Source organism: Megascapheus bottae, chromosome 1 (genome assembly GCF_031878675.1).
Source record: "Megascapheus bottae isolate mThoBot1 chromosome 1, mThoBot2.hap1, whole genome shotgun sequence".
Taxonomy (NCBI): Eukaryota; Metazoa; Chordata; class Mammalia; order Rodentia; family Geomyidae; genus Megascapheus; species Megascapheus bottae.
Window position 1 is genome coordinate 57440468 of NC_143509.1, and position 26700 is coordinate 57467167.

Here is a 26700-nt window from a genome sequence, read left to right on the forward strand (position 1 = left end):
CACCCCTAAGCAGGCTCTGGAAAACGGCAGGAGAGGAGGGGAGCAGCCCTGCGGGGAACTGGGAGGGGCGTCCGGGGAAGCGAAACCGAAACTTTGCGCCCCATCTCCAGGGCTGGGGCGGGGCGGGAAGAGCCTTTACCCCGTGTGGACCCAGGCGGCTACCCAGGTCCCGGTCTCCACTCCAGGCCAGCCCTGACGCCGCCGCCCCTGGAGTCATGGCCTCCAGGCTCGACCCGCCGCCTTCCCCGCTCGTGGTGAGGTTGTCCCAGGCCGTCCAGGAACGTCCTGGGACGATCTGCAGGAAGCTGGAGAAATACTTCCAGGCCTCGGGAGGCAAGGAATGCATTGTGCGACCTGGTGACCACAGCGCCCCGGATTCCTTCCTGGTGCAGTTCACAGATAGGGCAGGTGAGCCTGGGCAGCGGGAGTGGGGGCCGTCCTTGGCGGGGATGGGGGGACATAGGCCTGGTTTCCAGGTGATCAGCTCATAGCTGTAGCTGGGTGTGGCTGGGGGGGACAGGAACAGCTGCAGACTTCCCAGCCCCACAGTAGAGGATAGATTCCGCCCCCCTCATTGTACCCAGACTCTGATCTGGTTTGGTTGCACCCTAAAAATCACAAGCCCTTTCCCATTTGCTCCCTGGCAGCGATTCCCTGCTTGTCACTGCTGGAGTGCTCGTGCCAGCCCTTCACTCTTACATGCGTTTGAGCTTTATCTTTTTCTAATTTTTATTGTGTGTTGTACGAATGGCCTACATCCTTGGCCATTTTTTAGGCTTCAAAACCATTATCCGTTAACTTGTCTTCGAGGATTGCAAAAGTAATATATGCTTACCATAGAAAAGAGAGAACAAAAGAAAGAAATTTACAGTGGGAACATTTTGGTATATTTCCTTATAGCCATTTTCTATAAATGTCAACAAATATACATGCCTTTACAACTCTGTAAGTTTGAACTTTGGATTCTCTCCTTTTGTCCTCCTTAACTATATGAGTGAGGGTTTTTTTTCTTCCCAATATCACTGAATTGAGGAATTAGACAATTTTCAGAAACATAAAGTTAATGAAGAGATGATGTTCCATTAATTTAATAAGGAGATGATGTTTCATTATCATCAAGCTCATGTGTGTGTGTGTATACACACATGCCGGCACTTATACTGGGGTTTTACTCAGGCCTGGGCACTGTCTCTTGGCTTTTGTGTTTAAATCTGGTGCTCACTGGAGCCCCAGTTCTACCCTCTACTTTTTGCTAGTCAGTGGAGGTAAGAGTGTCACAGACTGGCCTGCTAACGCTGGCTTTGAATCGCAAACCTCAGATCTCAGCCTTCTGAGTAGCCAGGGTTGCAGGCATGAGCCACCAGCAACTGGGTTAAGCTTTCATTTCTACAGTAAAAGCTAAACTACCTACTTCAGAGTTCTGAACAGCTCCATATATTTCCCTCATCACCAGCTCACCATTAGTCCAGGATACCGGGGCTAGCTTGACAGCCACTTAGCTGGGATGGCATACAGATGCATGAAAAAAGGAATTATATCAGATCTCCTGGGTGCATGGGCTCGGGTTAGGCATTGATGGAGTCAACCACCCAGGGATGGAGAATACTTGAGGGAAAAAAATTGCATTTGTAGTGAACAGGTAGAATACTTGCCAGTATTCCGTAACAATACGGTATAACACATAAATATATTGCAGGTAATCAAGAACTGGTTTAAAGTACATGGCACACACGAGTAGGTGATAGGCCCATACTATGCTATTTTTATTCCAAGAACTTGAGCCTTCATAAGTGTGTATATCCTCGGGGGTTCCCAGAACCAACCCACAGGAAACACCAAGGGCCAAACATTTGAACTCTCTTTTGTTTCTGCATGGATATGTGTTTCATGTCTCCCTCAAAGCCAAGGAGAGAGTGTTGGAAAAAGAGAAGCACCAGATTTTGGTTGGTGCTAAATATGTGACCATTTTCCTGGAAACCACTAAAAAGTCAAAAGAGACTATGAGACCCAGAATTCCTTCATCGACTCTGTCGCCAGCGATAGCACTTCCTAATGAGCAGCATCCCAACGCAGAATTTGTTCCTAAAGCTGGGAATTCCTGTGTCCAAAAGGTGAGTGTCGCTAGAAGGAGCCTCTTCTGTTCCTGTGACTGCCCCTTTCGTCTCCATAACTTCTGTTCTTTTGATTTAACAACCAGTTACTGTGACTGACTGTAGTTAGGCACAGGTGAACACAACAAGGACCCTGCTGTCATGTAGCTCATATTGGAGATGAAGAGGTGCACAGAAATAACAAACAAGAAACAAGTGAATGCATGGGACAAACCCATATCTTCTTACATGGTAAGAAGAGACTAGAATGTAGTTTTGCTTCAGAAAGGAACATGGCCAGGCTGAGGAAGGGGAAGATGGAGATGGTTTTAACTCCGACTAAAGGCCAGAATCCACTTTTCTGCACAAGGTGATATTTGGCCTCAAACTTAAATGATGAGGAGCCAAACATGCAAGCATTTTTTCAACAAATAGATACTGATTGTATACTATGTGCCAGGCATTATCATAAGGGGGGTATATCTAGGTGAACAAGAGTCTCTGCACTGAGGACCCTTACTTTCTAATAAGAGGAACAGATAGGGGCAGGAAGTTTGGCCTAGTGATAGAGTGCTTGCCTAGCATGCAGGAAGACCCGCATTCGATTCCTTGGCACCACGTACTTAGAAAAAGCCAGAAGTAGTGCCTCAAAAGGCTAAACATAGAACTCCTCTATGACCCAGCAATTCCACTACTTGGCATTTACCCAACCATCCAGAATCTAGGGCATACTAAATCCAGTAGCACAACAATGTTCATTGCAGCATTATTCACCATACCAAAGATATGGAACCAACCTAGATATCCCTCAGTTGATGAGTGGATCAACAAGTTATGGTATTTGTACACAATGGAATTCTATGCTGCTGTCAGAAAGAATAACATCGACCCATTTGTTAGGAAATGGAAAGACTTAGAAAAAATCATGTTAAGTGAAGTAAGCCAGACTCAAAGGAACTTAGGCTCAATGGTTTCCCTCATTTGTCATAATCAATAGAAACCTTGGGCTCTACTAGCAGAGATCTGCAATAGAGCAAAACCTTGATACATAAGGCCATATAGTATGAAGCTAATTGAAAGGACCTCCAGGATATTGAAACAAAAGCCATATAACGAATGATTGTTGTCCTTAATGTACTATGTTATTCCTCATCTCTTTTGCTGTCCCTTGGGTATCTCATATTGTTACAGTATCTCACTTTGTTATCTGATATATTGAATTTATTTGTATTTGGTTATCTGAAACATGATAGGGAAGGTGGGAAAACCAATAAGGGGAGTGGGTGGTGGGTGGGGGGAGGGTAATGGGTACCAAGACATGTGAAAGGGTATCAATGTATGTAAATTAATGCACCTTCTATCTGGCAAATATCATGTAACCCTTTTATTAATTACAATAAAAAAAATCTGAAAAAAAAAAGCCAGAAGTGGTGCTGAGGCTCAAGTAGTAGAGCTCTAGCCTTGAGAAAAATCCAAGGACAGTGCTCAGACCCTGAGCTCAAGCCCAGAATCGGCAAAAAAAAAAAAAAAAAAAAAAAAGGAACAGATAGTAAGTAGTAAACAAGTAGGCACAATAAAAATGCCTTCCAGGGTTGGAAGTTTGGCCTACTAGTAGAGTACTTGCCCATCACGCACGAAGACCCGGATTCGATTCCTCAGTACCACATACATAGAAAAGGCTGGAAATGGTGCTGTGGCTCAAGTGGTAGAGCTCTAGCCTTGAGAAAGCCCAAGGACCGCAGTCAGCCCTAAGTTCAAGCCTCAGGACTTACAAAAAAGAAAAAAGAAATAAAAATGCCTGCCAGTGGTAATCAGTCCTGTGAGAAAGATAAGAGGCTAGACATAAAAAAAAAACAAGATTGAAAACATAGAGGAACAATGTTCTGTGCCTCCTCCCCCCAAAAAAGCCCTCCTTGCAAAACTAAAATGAGAAAGTTTGCTTTTATTTTGCATTTGATTTGGCTCTGTCCTTGTTATCCTAATGTGATACTTCTAACTTCTGACTGAGCCTCCAGAGATCAGGTTTTAAAAGGGACTAAAAATGCCACATAAAGTCAGAAGATTGAGGCTGGTAGTGTGGTCTAGTGGTAGAGTGTTTGCCTAGCATACACAAAGCCGTAGATTCGATTCCTTGGTACCACATAGGCAGAAAAAGCCGGAATTGGTGCTGTGACTCAAGTGACAGAGCATTATCCTTGAGTAAAAAGTCTCAGTTCAAAGCCCAGGACTAGCAAAAGCAACAAGAAAAAAAGTCAGAAGCTTATTATTTTGTTTTGTTGTGGTTTTGTGTGGTTTAATTCAAGGTAAATAAATACAAGAAAAAAGAGATTGATAAGTAAACAAATCCCCCTTGGACATAGTGTCTTAACTCTTGTGAGACCACAGCAACTTATTTAGAGAGCAGAAATCCTTTCTGTTTACCCTTATTCCTCAGTCCCCAAGATCTAGTAGTTAGTGTGCTCTCTTAGCCACAGGGCTTTAAAATGCTTATTCCTATCCAGTGCTGGTGGCTTACACCTGTAATCCAAGCTACTTGGGAGAGTGAGATCTGAGGATGGCAGTTCAAAATCAGCCTGGGTAGGAAAGTCCATAAGACTCTTATCTTCATTTAAACACCTAAGAGATGAAAGTAGAGCTGCCATTGAAATGTTGGAGCACTAATCTTCAGTGAAAAAGCCCCAGAACAGGTATTTACTATGCCTCCCTATAAACTGCTTACATGAGTTTCTAAGATGAGTTTGGGACCTGGCTTTTTTCTTTATTAAACCCCTTATATGATTCTAATATGCAGATACGTCTAAAGACTTCTGGGTTGTATCATATTTGCTTCTTCTCGAAGGATTTAAAAAGAATAATCACCTGCTAAGAAAAGATAGCCTCAGCCTCTGCACATTTTCCTAAAGAGAAGACCATACGTGTGGGAGAAATCTTATTTCTGCTTTTTCTTTTTAAATTTCAGGTCTTTCCTACTGTGGAAGCTAACCTGAACTGTGACCTGTTTTCCAAAGAGCAGAGGGCACAAGTGACCACTGTCTGCCCTGGTATCAAGAAGATGGAGGGTGAAGATGGAATTGAAAAGGTGTATGGTGACCTCAGAGACATTGAAAAAATCCATCACTTCTTGAGTATGCAGCTGATAAAACATGAGCAGAAACAGGTGTCTTCCCTGTCCACTCTGGAGAGTACGCCACCAGACATGAAGGACTCTGACAGCAACCTGTATACTTTAGAACCAAACGCTATATCAGAAGATAAAGGTTTTAAAGTTCCCTTGCCTTACTTTGAATATTTCATGCATACCTGTCCTGATATACTAGACTCAATACGGAAACAATTTGGTATAAACCTCAAAACTCAAGAGATACCTCCCAGTGAGGTCTACATAGATTTCATCCCTGGTCCAGCAGGTGACCAGGGTGCCGCTCTGAAGTACTTTGCCAAGGAGTTTCAGAAGAACACAGAATCTCTGCATCAAGACTGTATCTCTTTAGCAGGCAGTAAGTGGACAAAAGAGGAACTGAGTCACTGTTTTACAAAGCTTCTGATAAAAGAACAAGGAGAGATGCTAACTCTCCTTGGGACCCAACATGACATTTCAGCTGCCAAACAAAAAATCTCTGAAAATTTTGTGAAGATATCTGTGAAAATGCCATTCCGCAGTTGGGTGGATGAAATCGAGGTTAATACTCTTCTCTATAAGCTTCTAGAGGTTGAATTACGCCAGGAGATACAAGAGATAGAGCAAAAATACAACTGTAGTAGTACAGTTAGTGTGAAACATCAGAGAACATTCATTCAGTTTAAACCTATGGATAAGCAGATGGATCTGTCTGCCCATGCTTCTGCAAGTTTCATTGATGCCTTTCAGAATGTCACATGTCAGCTGGTGACAGAAGATCTTTCACTGAAACCTCTGGGCCAAGGTAACAAGCACTTACATTGGACCGAGTTTTCTGATGACTTCAGGAAAAGGCATCCATATATACACTTGACATTGAACAAAAACTCAATGACTTTGATTGGTTTGCCAAAGTATCTTACTGAAGCTAAGCACCATATCTTCTTAGAAAGAGGGCTAACATTCACTGAAGAGAATATGTACCAAGAAACCCCTATGGATATTGATAAGAATGAGTCAGAGTCAAAGACAACTTCGCTCTCATTCAGTGGCTCTGCACATTCTGAGGTCTCAGAAGTGAACGAGAAGGACACATGTGTCATCTGCCTGGATACCATTAGAGATAAGCACGTGCTGCCAAAGTGCAAGCACCAATTCTGTAATGCTTGTATCCAAAAGGCCATGACATATAAGCCAGCGTGTCCTATATGCCTGACTTTCTATGGTATCCATAAAGGGAATCAACCAAAGGGATCCATGACTTACACCACTTTGAAAGAGCCACTTCCAGGTTATGAACGCTATGGCACCATTGAGATTCAATACAAGATAGAAAGTGGCACACAAGGAGTAAGTTTCTGAGTTCTCTGTTTCTCCTCCCCCCTCCCCACCCTCCACAAACTCTATGTTAGGATAAACAGAGCAAAAGTGATTTCTCTGTTGACTCTTAGATAATAGATTTTCTAAAGAATTATTTCAAGGACATTGTGTAAGAGATTGAACTGGTGGTAAAGCTCACATTCTTTGCTTTTAGTAGATATCATTCCTGTCTTCTCTCCCTCTTCCCCCCCTTTCTTTTCTTCCTTTCCCATATTCGGAATTGAACCCAAGGCAAAGCAGACACTGTACTACCACGCTAACCCCACAGCATTTCGTGTTTATTTTTTCCTTTTAAAAATGTTTCTTCATTTTTATCGTTTTCCAGTAGTTGTATAATGGTGTTTTCATTTGACATGTTCATTTATGTGTAAAATGATGTGTGTGTGTGTGTGTGTATGTGTGTGTGTGTGTGTGTGTGCAGTACTGGGGTTGATCTCAGGGCCTGCGTAGTATCCTGTAACTTTTTCCCTTAAAGCTAGTGCTCTACCACTTGAGCCATGCTTCCACTTTGTTTTATTTTTCCTTTTGGTGATTCATTGGAGATAAGAGTCTCACAGACTTTCCTGCCTGGGCTGTTTTGGTACTGCCTAAGATCTCAGCCTTCTGTGTAGCACTGGCCCTATAAAATTCATCTTGATCAGAGTTTTCCCTTCTGTAGTTCCCTCTCCACCCGTCTTTTCAAGTTTTCTACTCATGTCTATTTCTTAAAGTAGAGGAAGGGTGGGTGGATGTGAGGAGTTGAATGGTAATATTTCCAGAGTGAATTTGAAGAGAAGATATATGAATTATTGAGAATCTGATGAGAACTTTTTTACTTTTCTTCCTTTGAATTCATTCTATCTTCAAAGCAATACAACTATATACATATAGTAAAACTTGTTTCCACGTGGTATTTTCTTACTTTCTTTCAGAAAGAACATCCAAGGCCAGGATACCCTTATTCTGGAACACAGAGAACTGCATATTTGCCTAATAATAAGAAAGGAAGAGAGGTTTTGGATTTGCTTAAAATCGCCTTTGATCACAAGCTGATTTTCACAGTGGTGGAGTCTCGAGTATCAGGAGCCTCTGACGTTGTCACATGGAATGATATCCATCATAAAACATCGAAACGCGGAGGACCAGAAAAGTGAGAACTTCTTGAAATATAGTTGTTGATTAATGAAGTGTCAAATTGTAATAGTTACGTAATTCAACAATTTCAGGGTGTATTTGTAAGTAGGCTTTATTAACAGAAGTGTTTGTATAATATTTTGAGATGCTAATTTGGTATAATAATTTCAGAGTCAGAGAGATTGGTCCCTATCTCCATTTCCCTTGCCAACCACAGTTTTATCCACGTTGTCTTAATTTAGGGATTTATATCTGTTTGAAGGGTAGATCATAAGAATGCTATTTGTTTTTGTTTCAGGTCATTTCTTTCCCCTTCTCTTCATAACTAACAGTGCACAGAGAAACTGAACTCACTTGGGCAAAGGCATGCTAGAAAAAGTTTTAGTTGTAAGGGGACTAATTGATGGTAGAAGCTGTGTGACAGGAAATCTGATTTTTTTGTTCTTAGTGATAGTGGGGATCAAACTTTCAGGGCCTCATGCTTACCGGCAGGTGCTCTATCACTTGAGCTCTTGTGCTAGCCTTTTTGTGTGGATGTGTGTGTAGGTTATTTTTGAAGTAGAACCTTGTTTTATGCTTGGGTCATCCTTCTTAGACTACAGTCTTCCTACTTGAGCTTCTCTGAATCACTGGGGATGACAGATGGGTGTCACTATGTCAAATCTTTGGTTGAGATGATGTCCCAAGAATTCTTTATTTATATTTTTAATGCCTTGGCAGACTTCAATGGCAATGGCCCAACGCCATCTGTCCTTTTCAAGTAGCTAGGACTATATACGTAAGCTACCACATACAAATGTCAGGGGATCAAGTTGTTTCTTTATGAAAATCAGAATACCTCAAAGAAAAGAAAAGAAATGTATTTTGACTTTTGGTGGTGGGTGCTTAAACTCAGGGCCTAGATGCGATTCCTTACCTTTTTCATTACAGGCTGTCATTCTATCACAGCTCCACTTCCAATTGTTTGCTTGTTCATTGGAGATGAGACTCTCATGGACTTTTTTCTTTTTGGTTATGGGGCTTGAACGCTGGGCCTGGGTGTGTCCCCGAGCCCTTCAGCTCAAGGCTACTGCCCAACCGCTTGAGCCACAGCGCCACTTCCTCATGGACTCTTTTGTCTTGGCTGGCTTAAAGCTTTGCTCTTCAGATCTCAGCCTCCTGAGTAGCTAGAATTACAGCCATGAGCCAGTGGTGCCCAGCCCAAAATATATCTTGGGACCCTTTCCAATCCCTCAAATTTAAAATTCCTTCTGACGTATGTTTACAAATTATTGGTAAATATACAGTATCATAATCTAAAAACCAGTACTACTTACAATGAATTGAAAAATTTGAAGCCTGGTTAGAGGACAGATGCTGGCCTGACGACTAGATGTGCTTTATAGCTCGATGAGTCACATCTGCACACTGAAGAACGGTTACCAGAGGTTAGAAGCATGGCTCAGTTGATAGAGTGCTAGCCAATGATCAAAAGCGGCAGATGCTGAGTTCAAGCCCTGCTCTCAGACTTACAAAAGAAAAAAAATGAAGAAAAGAATGACTATACATCATCTACCATCACGACTTAACCTGTGAATGTTGGCAAATCTGAATGTGAAGTCTTCAAATAAGGCAGATCGATTGTGCAGATTCTTAAGATCTGGTGATGATGAAACTAAAGTGACTTTTTTCATTTTGCAGATATGGTTACCCTGATCCCATGTACCTCTCCCGTGTCAAGAAGGAGCTGAAAGCTAAAGGAATTGAAAAGAAAACTCCTGAAGGTAAATCTCAAAGCAAACCTTCAGCCAGTGTGCTTTAGGAGGCTGAATTAATGCCAGTCGAAATCCTATAGAAATATTTTCAAAATCTTTTCATCTTAAGAAATGGTTTGTAGGGGCCGGGAGTTTGGCCTACTGGTAGAGTGCTTGCCTAGCATGCACAAAGACCTGGGTCGATTCCTTGGTACTGCATACATAGAAAAAAGCTAGAAGTGGTGCTGAGGGTCAAGTGGTAGAGCCCTAGCCTTGAGAAAAACCCAAGAACCATGCTCAGGCCCCGAGCTCAAGCCCAGGACTGGCAAAGTACAATAAAATAAAATAAAGATTCCTGTTTAAAAAAAAAAAAAAAGAAATGGTTTGTATAAGATTAGAGCTCTCTTGGACCGAAAGTTTGGCCTAGTGGTTAAAGTGCTTGCCTAGCATGCATGAAGAGCCGGGTTTAATTCCTTGGTACCACATGTAGAAAAAAGCCGGAAGTGGTGCTGAGGCTCAAGTGGTAGAGCTCTAGCCTTGAGAAATTGCAAGGACAGTGCTCAGGCCCTGAGCTCAAGCCCAGGACTGGCAAAGAAAAAAAATAGAGCTCTGGATGTTGCTTTTATTAAATGGAGGGCAAAGATAAAGAACAGTGTGATTTTTACTACAGAAATTTGGTTTCATTCTTACATTTTAGAGTATGGAATGATTTAAGATTTCTACTATCTTACAGTTAACTCCCCTTTTCCCTTTATTTTCTCCACTCCCTTCTGCTTTTCTCTCCTCCCCCTTCTCTCTTTTCTTTTCCTCTTGGTAGAGCAATGGAGCTCTACCTCCGGCTTTTTGGTTCTTCTCTCATTGCCACCTGTAGGATAGACTTTGTTTGCCATTTAATATCTAGCCATGAAAGCGAAATTGCCATATAAATGAAAAATTGCAGACTTGAATTCTCTGTTCACTCCCTCACAGCAGTGGCTAGGAGCCAAGATTAGGTAATAACTGGAGTCAGGAACTTACTTTCAGTAACACAGAGCCTGGCTTATTGTTGGTACTTCATACATTTTTGTTGCCTGACTCAGGATATATATTCCCTTTACTTTTATTACAAGCAGGAGTTACAAAATCATTTTTAGAACTCATTAGAAACAGTTTCCTATTTTGGATACTGGTTGGCTGAATTCTGACCAAGTCCAGAGCTTGGCCCTTGGTTCCTTGTGATTCTTGGGTCCTACCTTAAGGCGTGTGTTTGTCCTGCCATAGAAATGTTACATGTTTTGGAACTGCTCATCCTTCTGGATATGTGGTACTTTTGAATGTATCTTGCTTTCCAGATCTAACATGTAAGAGTTTCTGTAACCCTTACAAATGTCAACAACCCAAAGTTAGACATATTTTACCTCTTCAGACAGGAAAAGAAGGTTTACTTTCATTTAATTGTCCAAGTCAGAAGAAAGTTGTAATGAGCAAATTATTTGGCTACCTAAGTCATACCTCTCCCCCGAAATGAGGTTAAGTCTTTTGCAGGGTCACAAGATCACAATCAACGTGCTGGCATTTGAACCAGGACATGGGAACCTGAGGCCTTACAGCCTTCAGTAGGGTGCTTCTCCATGGAGCAGGCTGAGGAGTTCTTATAATGTACAAAGCAAATTTCCTGCCAAGAACATATTCTCAGGAAGGCAATATCTGAGGATCACAGTTTGAAATGTGCCAAGGCAGGGAACTCTTTATCTTTGCTTAGCCACCAAAAAGCCTGAAGAAAAGCTGTGGTTCAAGTAGTAGAGTACCACCTCTGAGCAAAAATTCTAAAGGACAGTGCCCAGGCCCTGAGTTCAAGCCCCAGTGCCAGCTCAAACAAAGAAACCTTAAAAAATCAGAGTCCTGGGCCAGGAGTTTTGCCTACTGGCAGAGTGCTTGCCTACCATGCACAAAGACCTAAGTTCGATTCTTCGGTACCACATATATAGAAAAAAGCCGGAAGTGGCTCTGAGGCTCAAGTAGTAGAGCTCTAGCCTTGAGAAAGTCCAAGGACAGTGCTCAAGCTCTGAGCCCAAGCCCAGGACTGACAAAAACAAAAACAAAAACAGCCCACCTCAGAGTCACTTCCTTTCTTTCGTCTACAGTGCTAAACGATGCATTTTATTTTAATCATATTATGCATTTAATTTTTTAAAGAGATACAGTCTTGCTATCTTGTCCATAGTGGCCTTAATCTTGAGATCTTCTGACTTTAGCTTCCATGGTAGCTGAGATTACAGATGCATTCATCTAATGATTTGTTAAATATTTTATTTTTATGACTGATTTTATCTTTTGATCTTTTAGTTAAGTTTTTTACAAAAATACAGAAGTTTTATTTCTACTAAAATCCAGATCTTGTATTGTATCTTGTATATGTAAGTCTCATGATGTGAAGGGTTGGCTAGTAGTTGGATAACTACTTTTCCTCTTTGAAAGATGTTATCTGTCTTAAATAAAATTAAATCACCATGTGGAACAGATTGTGTTCTTTCTTTCACTTTTTTTCTTTTCCTTAAACTGAGGTTTTGAGTTTTCTACACAATATGTAATTTATAATTTCATACCATATGGATGTCGAGTTGATTTTATGTGTAGCTATTTGATCTACAGCTCCATTTCTGGCTTTTTGCTTGTTAATTGACGATAAAGGTTTCATAGACTTTCCTGCCTGGCCAGCTTCAAACCATGATCCTCAGATCTCAGACTCCTTGAGTATGTAGGATTACAGGTGTGAGCCAACAGCACCCATTCTCCTTTGAGATTTCCAAATTTCACTCTTCCTTTAACATCTTCCAGGTTGTCTCACCATAGCTGTTTCTGCAGGGTTTTTTTTGTTCTCAAATTTTAAAGCACCATGCTTATTCAACATAGTATTGAGTCAGAGAACTCTGATTATACTGCCATAGTCTTAGTGAGAGAAACCAGCAAGGGTGGGGGGTGGAGGGCGTCGGGCTTCTCCTGGCTTTCTCCAGTGTCAGTGATTTCATTTCTTCACAGTCTCAGTGTGGTATCAGTTTCTCTTTTCTTTAGCTGGACAGTCTCCTCCAGGAGATTTTTCTAAGTACATAATGTGGACACTGAAGTGCAAAGGAATAATTCTTGTTCTTGGAGGAGGGTGCGGGAGGGCCAGTCATGCCAGGAAACCAGTCTGCCGGGGCCTACCGGCAGCAAATTGGGGTTCCTGAAATAGGGGGCAGGGACTGGAAAAAAATAGAAGAGAGACCAACACATCGGGTCCGGGAGGTCTGCGGCCCAGGTAAAAACTGCAGCCTCGTTTATTCTCCACTCCAGGCTTCCTTCCCTTCTTCAAACCCAGGGAACTTCCAGATGTTACATTCATATGGTAAATCTCAGGTCATTTAAACAGAATAAGGCCAGAAAAGAATAAGACAATAAAGACATTGTCTGATGCAAATCAAGGTACAGTTTGATTCCACTCTGGCTCCCAGCATATCCCCCGTTTTTATTTTAAAAGAAACACAAGTGCAATTTTTACTCTTTCCTATACCTCTAATTTATCCTATCTCATTTTCCAAAAATGACTCTGGTCCCTTCATCTAGAGGGGATTGATGGGCGGAGATTCAGCTTCTGTGACTTCTTCAAGCTGACTCAGGGGCCTTGTCTCTGTGCTTGACCAGGGACCTTAAGAAGCCTAGCCTGTTTTATCAAGGGGTTGCAAGGATTAGATATCAGGAACAATGATTTACTCCAAACTAGAGATCATATTTAACATTTAACAACTGCACAAACCATCTTTGGCTACAATAGTGTAACTTACTTAGCACCCATTTGCAAAGGCTTTTTCTTGATTGTCTGGGGAACTAAATCTCTGCAACCTTAACAATGCTTCAGTTGTCAGATCTAAACAGATTAATAGAGACACAAGCCTCATATCCACAAACTTTTCCTGAATTTGTGGCTGGTGTCAAAATAAAAAATTCGCTCAATTAGGACTTTAAACTACTCACTATCACAGAAGATTGACAAGTTCCTGCCCAGTTATGAAAGGCACGGGCATTAGTAAGGCATGCTTACAAACCATTCTATGACCTCCCGGCTCTGATTAATTTGAATGGCCAAGCACAAGTTGAAAGACCCGCGGAGACCCACACCCAAGGACGCACACACGGACCACTGGATGCAATAGGCAAGAGGATTTTATTCGGGCATATGCTCGGGCTCCCAAGTCCACTTGACCACGAGATCCGCAAGGTTTGGGTCAGTGTTTGGGCTCAGGCTTCCCAGGTACACGTGACCTCGAGATCCGTGAGGTTTGGGTCAGTGGCTGAGAGCCCCGATCTGTCTCGGGAGTGACTTTTTATACAGTTCTACAGTCCGTTATAACAGAGTCCGCACTTTTACAGCCAATAAGTTTGAAGTATTACAACAAGGTCTGCACGCAGGCAGCCAATCCTTGTGAAACAAATTATCCATTTTGACCAATTATCATTTAGATAGAGTACAATAGAGTGTATGTGTCGAGTTGCACATCTCCGGCCCTTGGTATGGGAAAACAACCCTTATTTAAGTTAACACATGTTGTTTGTTTGTTTTTTTTCTTCAAGGCCCAGGATGCTGGTTAGCTGCAGGATTTAGATAACAAGCCATGGGCAGTTGCCCTTTGCCCTAATCCCAGGCCTCGAGGAGGAGGAGGGGTCTTTTAAGCACCTCCCAGGGAAAGTGTTACATGGCGGGGTTTAAACAATTTGTACAGAGGCCAGAAACAGTTTGGTCAGGCACAGAAGTCTGCTCCTTAACTATATGGGCTAGCAGGGTCTTCGCGCTGAGTAGCACATTCCAATGGGCCCGCGGTCCTAGGGAAATGTCCCTTGTCCTGTTGTAGAATTAGCTCCTTTCAAGGCAGAGCAACCAGGACGTTACAGATAACAGAACAAGCAGGACATGGGCTAAGCTTGTAAAAACTACTACCATGGGGAAGGGGCAGGGTCGGGTTTTAACTACCCCCAGACCCAAAGTTATTCCCCATCAGTAAGCAATAAAAATCTCCAAGGACCCAGAGGCTGCACGAACAGGAACTTCTGAGCCCTAGTCAGCCGTTGTTCACACAGGTGTCCATAAGCTCCAGGAACTAGCCTATTTTGTGTCAAAATTAGACTACACATATAGCATTGTATACCATTTGTTTCCCAAACCATAAAACTACTCTCTGACAGTTGAATGGGACCTGGCGTCTGAGAACTTCCCGTTGGTTTCCACCAGCCTGGGAAGCTCCCCAATCCCCATCTTATCTCATCCGACCACCTGATGGGTGGAATCTGTGACATTTGCCTTAGAAAAGACTGTGTAAACCCTGACTGTCAGCCTCTCCCCTGCACCTCACAGCATCACTGCTTTGAGGTGTGAGTAGACAAGCTGCTTGCTGGCTCCCTTAATCTATGGCCAACTGGCCACAGTTCCTTAGTTAGCAAAAGCATGAGTTAAACTTTAAGATGACAGCACTATGGTTCTGACCTGGGGGTCTTTCAAAGTGACTCTAAGATCTGACACCATCTCTGCCATCCAAGTTTTCTGCACCTGGAGGCTTTTGTCCCAGTATTGTCTCTTCACACCGGGATAAACATCCCATTGGCATTTCACTTTGTTGGTTGCTGGAATTGAACTCAGGGTCTGGGCGCTGTCTCTCAGCTCTCCAGCTCAAGGCTAGCACCCTGCCACTATGAGTCCTGAGCTTGGTGCTTGAGTGCTTCCCCCCAGCTTTTCAGGTCAGAGCTAGCACTCTGCCACTTCGAGCTCCAAAGCAACTCTGTCCCAGCATCCTGCTGGCAGATTAGACACCACAGTCTCACAGGGACTTTGCTTTGCCCGGGCAGGGTCAAAGCTGTGGCTTTCAGATCAATGAGTCCTACAAAAGGTCACTTTACTCCAATTAGAAGCAACAAGGTGGTCAACTCAGAAATACTCTCTAAGCATGATCTTACTTGGAACTTGGTGAGGGCCAAACTTACATCTGAATGAGGATCTGCTGTCCTTCTCCATGGGCCTGCTGGAGATTGCTATAAAGTAACTTACAAGAGTAAGCTGAAATAGCAATTAAGTAACCATTTTGATAGTCCTAATTTTCGTTGTTTCTTTTTTAGAAACAAAACTTTAGGACAACTTTACTTTTAAATTTTGTTCAGAAACCATTTCTACTTTTCTTTAAAACTTTTACACTTTTTAACTTAAACTCAACACTTTGGTCTTTATTTGCATTTGAAAAACCTTTAAGGCTAAAGGAATTCCCTTTGCCTCCAGGCCCCCTAGGGCCCAGGTCACTCCCTTTGCCTTTAGAAGAGGCTTTTTGTTTTATTCTGCAGTTTAGATTATTACTGCCTAGAACTCCATCAACAGTTTAAACTCAAATAACAGTTTTTCCCTAATGCAAGAATTACAAACATCAGTGCACCAAAAGTTATCATCAGACTTCCAGTGTCAGTCTGTAAGAAAAGACAGATAGGCAAAGTTTCTGACATTAATGAACAATTTTACATTTAAATTTCTAATACATGTCTCCAAACTTTAAAGGTAATAAATCCCAAATTCCCTAATACCTCTGGGCTAAACAGGATACAATGTTTACAATGTAAACAGCTGTATGCATTGCAATACCAGATTTTTAAAATGCATATTTCAGGCTCTTTAGAAAAATACTTTTTACCAATTTCTCTTTAACACAATGTAATAATCCTTTGAGACATTGTAAAACATTCAAACCTAATACTTTTCTTGAAGTTTTAAGCTTAGATTTACCCAATTGCCTTTTTGTTTAAGTATAAATTTATCTATTGTTTTATACAAAACGTTGATAATTTAACCTTGAACATGTTCACTCACTCATTCACACACATTCATACTCAAAGATCATAAAGCGCACAAAATTAATATCGGCCGTTCATTTTCCGAAAGTTTGTGTCAAGAGAGCTTTGCCAATTTTACTCTTGCAGGTGAGAACCAGGTTCAAAACAAAACTTTTTGTAAGGCAACTTAGCTGGAATTTATTTTTCCAGGGCTTGTTACAACTGCAGACATGGGGGAGCGGCCATACTAGGCCCAGAAATGTTCAAATAAATAACAAGGATGTGTGCTTGAGTACGCACAGAAAAACCATAAGGATCCATACTTAGAAATGGTACCAATTTTAAAGACAAAACTGGACAAGGAAAAATATGTAACACGAACAAGACAGAGAAGCGGAGACTTTTAAATAATCAGACATTGACATATAACAAGAAAATTGGACTCAATCAGATACACTTAACACAAAAAACATGAGCTCAGATGAATGTTTTCACCAAACAGCTATTTTTAGATTTAGATATGTATTGCTGGTGGGACTCTCAGGTAAGCCTTGTTATCGACAAGAAACTCAGAAGGGGAGGGGGAGTCAAGGCGTCCCTTGACCACCCAGGCCTTATTTTAGGCCCACAGTGCACCTTTTTTTTAAAAAAAAAAATAAAATAAAATAAAAAAATAAAACAAAACACAGACATACAGGGGGTCAGCCGACTTCTACTTACCTCTGGAGGCCTTTGCTTTGCACCTGGGCATCTTTTACAAAAAAGGTTATTAAGAAGAGGGATGGTAAAGACAAAATAATGTCACATATTAAATTGTGTAGAGTCAATGAATATGTTAAGAGGTCCCTACATAATAGTAAAAGGAGGAGAAACACAGCTCATATAAATGTGTTGAACAAGTGGATCAGTAGCAGTCCCAATTGACATGCACAAATAACTCAGGTCCTTCCCACGTCGCAGGATGCACCACTGGAGGGTTGGGGGTGTAGGCCCAGTGAGTCGCTGCTTGGATGGCCACTGTCACTCTCCACGATCTGAACGCAGCGTTCAGGCAGCCAGTGGGCATCATTTTCTCCTTGTGAAAAAACACATACATGCCCTCGACCCCAGGTTAGAACAGGATCGGGTCCATGCCAAGTACTGGTTAGGGGATCCTTCCACTTTACTAAGGCAAAAGCACGCTGCTCTCTTTTTTTCCCAGAATCGCTGAGCAACAGATAAATTATTTAAGTCCAAATTCAAAAAATTTAAAACAAATAAAGCATGATTAAGTATATTCACAGGGGTAGCAGAATACAACTCCCCCTTCTCTATTTTAACAATTTGATGTTTTCGTAATCCATTAGCTCCCTCCACAATACCCTGGCCCTGAGGATTATAAGGACTGCCTGTAATATGAGTGATGTTATAAGATTGGCAGAAGGATTGAAATGCACGTCCTGCGTAACCAGGACCATTATCTGTTTTAATTTGTGAGGGAATCCCCATCACAGCAAAACAGCGAAGGCAGTGGGAAATACAATGCTTAGTAGCTTCCCCAGCAAAGGGGGTGGCCAGGATGAAATTAGAATAAGTATCTACTGTAACATGAACATATTTTAACTGGCCAAATGATGGAATGTGCGTGACATCCATCTGTCAAATGTGATTAGAAAGCAGACCCTGTGGATTTACACCTGTATGGGGGGCTGGTGAAAAAGGGACACAATTGGAGCAAGTCTTAACTATTTGTCGTGCTGCTTCTCTAGATAATTTAAACTGTCGGTGCAAGGCTCGACTGTTTTGATGGTGGATGGCATGTGACTGCTTAGCAAGTTCAACCTGAGTTAAGTAAACTCTGGTGGCGGAGTCAGTAACTGCATTGCCTCACTTAAAGGGCCAGGAAGAGCTCGAACATAGCCAAAAAAACAGGGGTGGTTGCGAGAACAAAGCAAAGTTTTTACTTGGCGAAATTGGGTCTGAATATTGGAGTTAGTAGTTCCAATAAAGGGAACAGTTTCTATGACTTGAAGAGCACGAATTACATATTGACTGTCTGAGTATAAGTTAAAGGGCTCGCCTTGTAACAGGAGAAGTGCCTGTAAAACAGCCTCTAATTCTACCTCTTGGGTAGAGGAAAAACCCGTAACCCAAGATTGAGTTTTCCCATTAATGGTCAAAGCAGCCGTTCCATTAGAGGATCCATCTGTAAAAACTGAGGCAGCAGAAGACAAAGGCGAGGCCCGTACTATGGAAGGAAAAAGAAACGTATGACATGCAGCAAATTGGAGAAGTTTGTTAGATGGGTAGTGATGCAAAATTTTTCCTGTATAATTGGCCCAAGCAATAGCCCAAGAATCACAATGGGCAAATAGCCAATCTTGTTGTTGTAAATTATATGGAATACAAATAAAATGAGGTTCCTGGCCTAAATATTTGCAGGAATCCACTCGGCACATATGTACCAGATTAGCTACCAATTCGTAATAGGGGGTCAGCACTTTGCCAGGTGTTGATGGCAGATAAAGCCATAAAAGCGGGCCATTCTGCCACAACACAGCAGTTGGGGAGTGAGAAGTAGCTACAATGTAAGCTCCCCAGGGTAACGAGTAGTCACAATAGTTCACCTGTTGCTGGGAAATTGCCTTTTCTACGATTTGGATGGCCTCCTGGCATCAGGATTTAAATTGTGCAAGGATGTAGGGTCGGTATCTCCCTTTAAGAGATCAAAGAGGGGTTTTAACTCTGCTGTGGATAGTTTTAGATAAGGCCTGAGCCAGTTTACATCTCCTAAGAATTGCTGAAAATCATGCAGAGTACTTAAGTGTGAAGTTTTTGATTGTATTTTTTGGCTTTTAAAGTAGTGAGGGCCTAATATATGGCGCAAATATGTAAATGGGGGGTGTTCTTGAACCTTTTCAGCTGCTATTATGAGGCCAAAGAGGCTCAGATTTTGCTTTAGTTGTCCAAAGGCTTGTCATACGACAGTAGGGTCAGAACAAGCCAACAAGATATCATCCATATAATGAACAATATAAACAGAAGAAAATTTTTCACGAGTGGAAGAAATGGCTTTAGCTACAAAACTTTGACATAAAGTTGGGCTATTTGCCATGCCCTGTGGAAGCACGAGCCAGTGATACCGCTTCATGGGTTCTTTAAAATTAACAGAGGGGACACTAAAGGCAAAACACTTACAGTCTTGAGGTGCTAGGGGTATAGTATAGAAGCAATCTTTTAAATCTATAATAATTTTATAAGTATCCTTTGGGATTGCCATGGGTGAAGGCAAGCCGGGCTGTAATGTCCCCATCAGTTCCATTGTTGCATTTATTTTTCTTAGATCTTGTAACAGCCTCCATTTACCTGATTTTTTCTTTATAACAAAAATTGGAGAATTCCATGGAGAGTTAGAAGGGATTATATGCCCCAAATCCAGCTGTTCCTGCACCAGCTGCTGAGCTGCAATGATCTTTTCTAGGGGGAGGGGCCACTGCTCCACCCACACCGGTTCCTCTGAAAGCCAATTTATGGGATTGGCGTGAGGGGCAGGACAAACAGCAGCCCCCGTTGAAGAATACCCTAATTCTTGTCTCGGTGGGCGAGCCTGGGGTTGGAGTGGCTCTGGCCCTCCCTGTGCTGCTCGGCCTAGTCCCCCAAAAGGGAGGAGGCCTTGATCAAGCAGCTGCTTAGTAACTTCAGCACTAGGAATAAACATATACACTCCCATTTTTTCCATGACATCACGACCCCATAAATTAATTGGCAGATGATCCAGGACAAATGGCTGAAAATGACCAGAGTGCCCTTCCTCATCTCTCCAAACAAGGATCGCACTGCTCTGCTGCGGGTCAGTTGCTTGCCCAACCCCCTGTAGGGAAGTCATAGAGGTTGTTAGGGGCCATTGGGCTGGCCAATGTTTTTTAGATATCACAGACACATCTGCTCCAGTGTCTAATATTCCTTTAAAGGGCTTTTCTTGTATAAATATAGTCATCTCAGGCCTCTCTTGTTTTATGCTTTGTACCCAATAGATATCTGAAGATCTAAATCCTCTCTGTCCACATGGGGAATTAGCAGTCTCCCTGGGAGGTAAAGGCACAAGCAGTAGCTGTCCTATTTTTTTGTCCTGCTGGGATCGATATTATATATCTCGGGGCAGAGGCCATAACCTTAATTTCTCCAGTAAAATCCTGGTCAATTATGCCAGGTGTAATTTGTATCCCTTTAAGGGCTGAGCTACTTCGCCCTAACAGCAATCCAGCCACTCCTGGGGGAAGGGGGCCGAAGACCCCCGTGGGGAGAGGTTGTATCCCCATCTCTGGGGTCAATACTGAGCAGGTGGAGGAACAGAGGTCCAATCCTGCGCTGCCTGGGGTGGCACGGAAGAGGCCGGAGACTGATTTTGGGGGGTTGTTAGAAGATGTACTTGTGGCTGAGAAGAGGGAGGGACTGCCCCATAGTTTTGTGGGGCCAGGGGCTGGCCCCTTCTCCAGTTTCCCAAAAACGGGCGGCCATTGCGATTTGTTGCTGACTTGCAATCTTTAGCCCAGTGCTTCCCTTTACCTCAGCGTGGACATGTGCCAGGTGATGTTTCTTTCTCTAATTTGGCCTGGCGTGGGCATTGTGCCATCCAATGTCCTATTTGTCCACAAGAGAAGCAACTCCCTGGGGGTCTAGCAGCCCAAGAATGCTGCTGGCCTCTATATTTTATAAATTTAGTAACAGTCTTTCCTTGAGGAGCGGCAGCTAAAGTGAGGCCTTGTACATAGGAGGGTCCAATATCAGCACACAGTGAAATAAAGTCCGTGATTCCTCCCTTATTCCTATGGGGTCTGATAGCCGCCTGACAGGCGGCATTGGCATTTTCATAGGCTATGTGTCTAACTATAATCCTCCTTGCGTTCTCATCTTGTACTAGGCGGTCTGCAGTCTCCATTAATCGAGACAAAAATTCTAGATAAGGTTCATTCGGTCCCTGTTTAATTTCTACTAAATTTTTTGTACGATTGGAATTACGTAACCTTTTCCAAGCCTCTTTTGCCGCAGCATTTATTTGTAAATAGGCCTCCTTTGCATAACCCAATTGATCTTCAGTGTTTTTATAGGTTCCCTCTCCTAACAACTGATCAAAAGTGTAAGGCAGGTTCTTAGACCTATTTGTTTCAATTTTAGCCCGACACTGTGCAGTGAACTCTGTCTCCCATAATAAGTACTCTCCTGCACTAAGGCATGCTCTGGCAAGCCGCTTCCAGTCATTTGGGCATACAATACCAGCACACGCGGCCTCCAATATTATTTGAGTAAAAGGGGCAGTTGGCCCATATTGGGAGCAGACACTTTTTAAATCCTGTAATAGTTTAACAGGAACAGGTTGATGGTATACTTGTTCATCATGATCAACTAAACTAGGGAAGCATCGAGGCCCTGAAATATCTTCCCTCTCTCTAGCAGCCTGAGTCAGGTTTAATTGCGATGCACTGTGCCTGGTTGTAGTGCCTGGTAAAAGGGACTTGTTGCTAGGGCCTTTAGGCTTGCCTAAAGGTTGAAAAAGGGATTGGGGCCGTAAGGCTGCAGCCGGAGGCGGTGGGTGTGAGTGGTAAGGTTTAGAATCAGACACCATAGTGGCCTGAGGGTCATATTTCTTTCCTACTTCTGGGGGGGCTCTCTGCTCTATCCCCATTTTCGATAGAAGATGTAGGATTTCTTCTAACTTCCTTTCTATCGTAGCTATCCGGTCCTCCATTGGCTCATCATAACTTTCCTCCTTGATATTCAAATCTGAATTCTGATACTCAATATCTACTGGTTGTTGTTCCCTTTTCAAGATTTCACTTAGACTCTCTTGGGCTGCGGCATATGGCTCAGCCTCAGGTTTTTCAGAAGGGTCCTTTAATTCATAAATTTCCCTCAATTCAAGATTAAGTGCAGCATTCTCATATTGAGGATTTATGTATTCACTTACTAAATTCCATACATTAATAGCCTCTACTGGGGTCTTTTCGGGGCCATATACATTATAATATTCTTGAATTCCTTTTCCTATCCGCTGCCAGGTTTTTAGGAATTCCTCCTCTATAGACCTCGGGCATGCCTCCTCGACAAACTGTAGGAAGCTCTGAAGCACCCCTTTTTCCACCCACGTTCCGTGGGCTTCAAGTAGGCCTGTTAAGATCGGTACATATGACCTATGGCTATGAGTTTGACCCATAATTTTTATTCCTGACTATACACTCTCTTAAGATCCTCTCTTAATAGTCCTATGATGTGTTACTCACCACAGCGGGGTCCTCCACCTTTGTCCCAGATTTTCAGGGTCCCTGTTCAGGCGCCACTTGCGGGGGCCTACCGGCAGCAAATTGGGGTTCCTGAAATAGGGGGCAGGGACTGGAAAAAATAGAAGAGAGACAAACACATCGGGTCCCGGAGGTCTGCAGCCCAGGTAAAAACTGCAGCCTCGTTTATTCTCCACTCCAGGCTTCCTTCCCTTCTTCAAACCCAGGGAACTTCCAGGTGTTACATTCATATGGTAAATCTCAGGTCATTTAAACAGAATAAGGCCAGAAAAGAATAAGACAATAAAGCCATTGTCTCATGCAAATCAAGGTACAGTTTGATTCCACTCTGGCTCCCAACACCAGTCTCCAGTGTTCTAGAAGGCTGTAAACAGTTAGAGTAAGCTTCTGTTTCCCTGACAACCACTGGAACAAGGTTGTAGCCTCATGTTGTGCTAACATTCTGAGCAATGTTGATGCCCTTTGATTCAGCCTCACTGTGAACGCAGTCAGTGCTGAGTGCATTGAAAGGCAGAGCTAGGGCCCTCTAAGGAGAACACCCAAGCCTTTCTCCCTCCTTTCATCTTCCACTTATGCTGTTTATGTATCTCCATGGGTTTGATGCTTGTGTAAGTCAGTTTTGTTACTATAACAAATAACGGGGGTCCAGGAGCGTGGCCTAGTTGTAGAGTGCTTGTCTAGCCTGAATGAAGCCCTGGGTTCAATTCCTCAGTACCACATAAACAGAAAAAGAAATAATGGAGAGAAAGTAACTTGTAAATAGAAAAAGGTGGTTGAGAAGTAATGAAAGACCCCAGGTCAGAACCATAGTGCTGTCATCTTAAAAGTTTAACTCATGCTTTTGCTAACTAAGGAACTGTGGCCAGTTGGCCATAGATTAAGGGAGCCAGCAAGCAACTTGTCCACTCACACCTCAAAGCAGTGATTCTGTGAGGTGCAGGGGAGAGGCTGACAGTCAGGGTTTACACAGTCTTTTCTAAGGCAAATGTCACAGATTCCACCCATCAGGTGGTCGGATGAGATAAGATGGGGATTGGGGAGCTTCCCAGGCTGGTGGAAACCAAGGGGAAGTTCTCAGATGCCGGGTCCCATTCAACTGTCAGAAAGTAGTTTTATGGTTTGGGAACAAATGCTATAGAATGCTATACGTGTAGTCTAATTTTGACACCAAATAGGCTAGTTCCTGGAGCTTATGGACACCTGTGTGAACAACGGCTGACTAGGGCTCAGAAGTTCCTGTTCGTGCAGCCTCTGGGTCCTTGGAGATTTTTATTCTGCTTACTGATGGGGAATAATTTTGGGTCTGGGTGCTGCTTCAGAATGGGGGTGCTTTTTAATAGTTTGTAAGCACTGGCCGGGAGTTTGGCCTAGTGGTTAAAGTGCTTGCCTAGCATGCATGAAGACCCGGGTTCGATTCCTCGGTACCACATACATAGAAAAAAAAAAAAGCCGGAAATGGTGCTGAGGGTCTTGAGCTCTAGCCTTGAGAAAGTCCAAGGACAGTGCTCAGGCCCTGAGCTCAAGCCCAGGACTGGCAAAAAAAAAAAAAAATAGTTTGTAAGCACGCCTCACTAATACCTGTACCTCTCATAACTGGACAGGAACTTGTATAGAATCTAACCCTACCCCTTCCCCATGGTAGTAATTTCCCTAGCTTAGCCCACACCCTGCTGACCAGTCTCTGCAGCTGGCCATCCTACAACAGGTGCTAACTCAGATAAGGGTTGCTTCTCCATCCAAGGGCCAACTCCCCACCGGGCCCTGTCTGAGCAACTATTGATCAAAATATATAATTTGTTTCACAAGGATTGGCTGCCTGCGTGCAGACCTTGCTGTAATGCTTTAAACTTATTGGCTGTAAAAGCGCGGGCTCTGCTATAACGGACTGTAGAACTGTGTAAAAAGTCACTCCTGAGACAGATCAGGGCTCTCAGCCACTGACCCGAACCTCAGTGATCTCAAGGTCACGTGTACCTGAGAAGTCCAAGCCCAGACACTGACCCCAACCTTGCGGATCTCGTGGTCAAGTGGACTTGGGAGCCTGAGCATATGCCCGAATAAAATCCTCTTGCCTATTGCATCCAGTGGTCCGTGTGTGCGTCCTTGGGTGCGGGTCTCCGCGGGTCTTTCAGTAATATATCCACTACCTTACAAATGTAACTGTAACTCCTCTATATATCAGTATGCTAATAAAAAATAAATTCAGATTATTAACCTGCAAAAAAAATGAGCAAAGGAAGAAAAAGGTGGTTGCCTTTTTTTTTGCCAGTCCTGGAGCTTGAATTCAGGGTCTGAACACTGTCTTTGAGCTTCCTCAAGGCTGGCACTCTGCCACTTGAGTCAGAGCACCACTTCTAGCTTTTTCTGTATATGTGGTAGCAAGAAACCAATCCCAGAGCTTTATGCATGCTTGATAGGGCCCTATCTCTAGGACACACTCCCAGCCCAAAGGGTTGTTGATTTTTATCTCACAGCTTTGAAGTTCTATCCGAGGACCAATTGGACTTGCTGATTTGGGCCTGAGCAGAGACAGCAAATCTGCCCAAAGTGTGAATCACAGCAAAACCACCTTCTGGCTGCAAAGTTAAAGAGGGAGAGATGGAAACTGCCAATACCCTCTGAGCCCTCTCATAGGTGTCACTGCCTCTTAGGATTGCCAAGCTGGAAACAGTGCCTGTAACACATGCACCCTGTGTGTTCTTAAACATGAGTTTCTTGATCTTAATTATTTTCCTATGTAGAATTCATTTTCTGTCATTGGATCAATTGTTTTAGCACCAACTCTTTTCACTCTCTCCAAGATCATCTGGGAGAGTTCTCTAATACTAGAACCTTCTCAACATCAGCAATCTATCAGTCAAACCCACCATGTTCCCTTCTGAATAGACCCACCATTACAGTACCCGGTGGTTTTCTTCAGTAGGAGTGATGTGGTACCTGCTCCAGCTTTCCACAATCCCTGTCCCGGAGTCACCAACTCTTGTTAAGTCTTTTTCTAGGGTGTTTGTTGCTAAATGTGTCTCCTTTCCACTTTCCAAGCCCTTGGTACTTTCTGTAGCTGGTTTATTATAATGTCTACCAGCTTGGTCTTAGTTGTGTAGCTGATTATTGCACCCACACACTGAAGATGTGCTGGGGGTAAAATCAGGAACAAGGGGCAGCCATTGGTAATTGAGCATAGCTTATCCTGCACACAACTTCTAGAAATACTTCCCTAATTGTCTCTGTTGTGTCCAAAACATTGAGGTTTTGCTTTGGTTAGGTAAGGAGCTGATGCGTTCTGAGTCCATGCTTCCTGCTGACTCTTGGGACCTGTGGCTTGAAACAGAGGGCTCCTTATTTGGGGAGGTTAGCATTGAGCCATAATATTCAACTACAGGTTATTATGAATTTTTTTAATCTTAGAAGCTTTTCCTTTTTCTTTTTGCCAATCCTAGAGCTTGAACTCAGGGTCTGAACACTGTTCTTAGGCTGTCCCCAAGGCTAGCTCTCTACCACTTTAGCCACAGCCCCACTTCTGGCTTTTTCTGTGTATGTGGTACCAAGATAACAAACCCAGGGCTTCATGAATGCCACACAAGCACTCTACCACTAGGCCATGTTCCTGGACCAGTTTTTTCTTTCTTTTTTAAAAAACCAGTCCTGGGGCTTAAACTCAGGGCCTGAGCACTGTCCTTGGATGTTTCTCAAGGCTAGAAACTCTACCACTTGAGCCACAACGCCACTTCCAGCTTTTTCTTTTCTATGTATGTGATACCAAGGAATCAAACCCGGGCCTTTGTGCATGCTAGGCAAGCACTCTACCATTAAGCCAAACTCCCGGTCATGGTTTGCTGTCTTTTGTAACTCCTACTACAAAAATGAGAAAACACAAGATAAGCTTTTTTTTTTTTTGGTTTAATAAAATAACCTTCAGTTACATCTATTTTTTCTATCAAACAAAATAATTTCCATATTCTTAATGACTAAGTAAAATGGGTATCTACCATATGTTCTCTATCCATTCACCCATCAATGGGCACCTGAGGTGATTTCATAATTTGTATGACATGACTATTATTCAATAAAGATGGCTACAGAGGTTCTTTTATAATTAGGTAACTTAGAATGCTTTGAATTTATACCTAGAAGTCCTATATCTGGATCATATGGGAGTTCTTGAGTTAATTTTT

At 42.8% G+C, this 26700-nt stretch overlaps 2 protein-coding genes across 2 annotated transcripts in view; one reads left to right on the forward strand and one right to left on the reverse strand.

Annotated features, from left to right (window-relative positions):
• Positions 1-26700, reverse strand: part of LOC150069243 (protein mono-ADP-ribosyltransferase PARP9-like) — a 107166-nt gene that overhangs the window by 20328 nt on the left and 60138 nt on the right. The gene's annotated exons all lie outside the window — the stretch shown is intronic.
• LOC150069244 (E3 ubiquitin-protein ligase DTX3L-like) lies at positions 132-9515 on the forward strand. Its single transcript, XM_090345416.1, has 5 exons — positions 132-408; positions 1903-2111; positions 5050-6558; positions 7500-7717; positions 9382-9515. Exons 1-5 carry the CDS (start codon positions 216-218, stop codon positions 9500-9502), a joined length of 2250 nt encoding a protein of 749 aa, XP_090201542.1. The 5' UTR covers positions 132-215; the 3' UTR covers positions 9503-9515.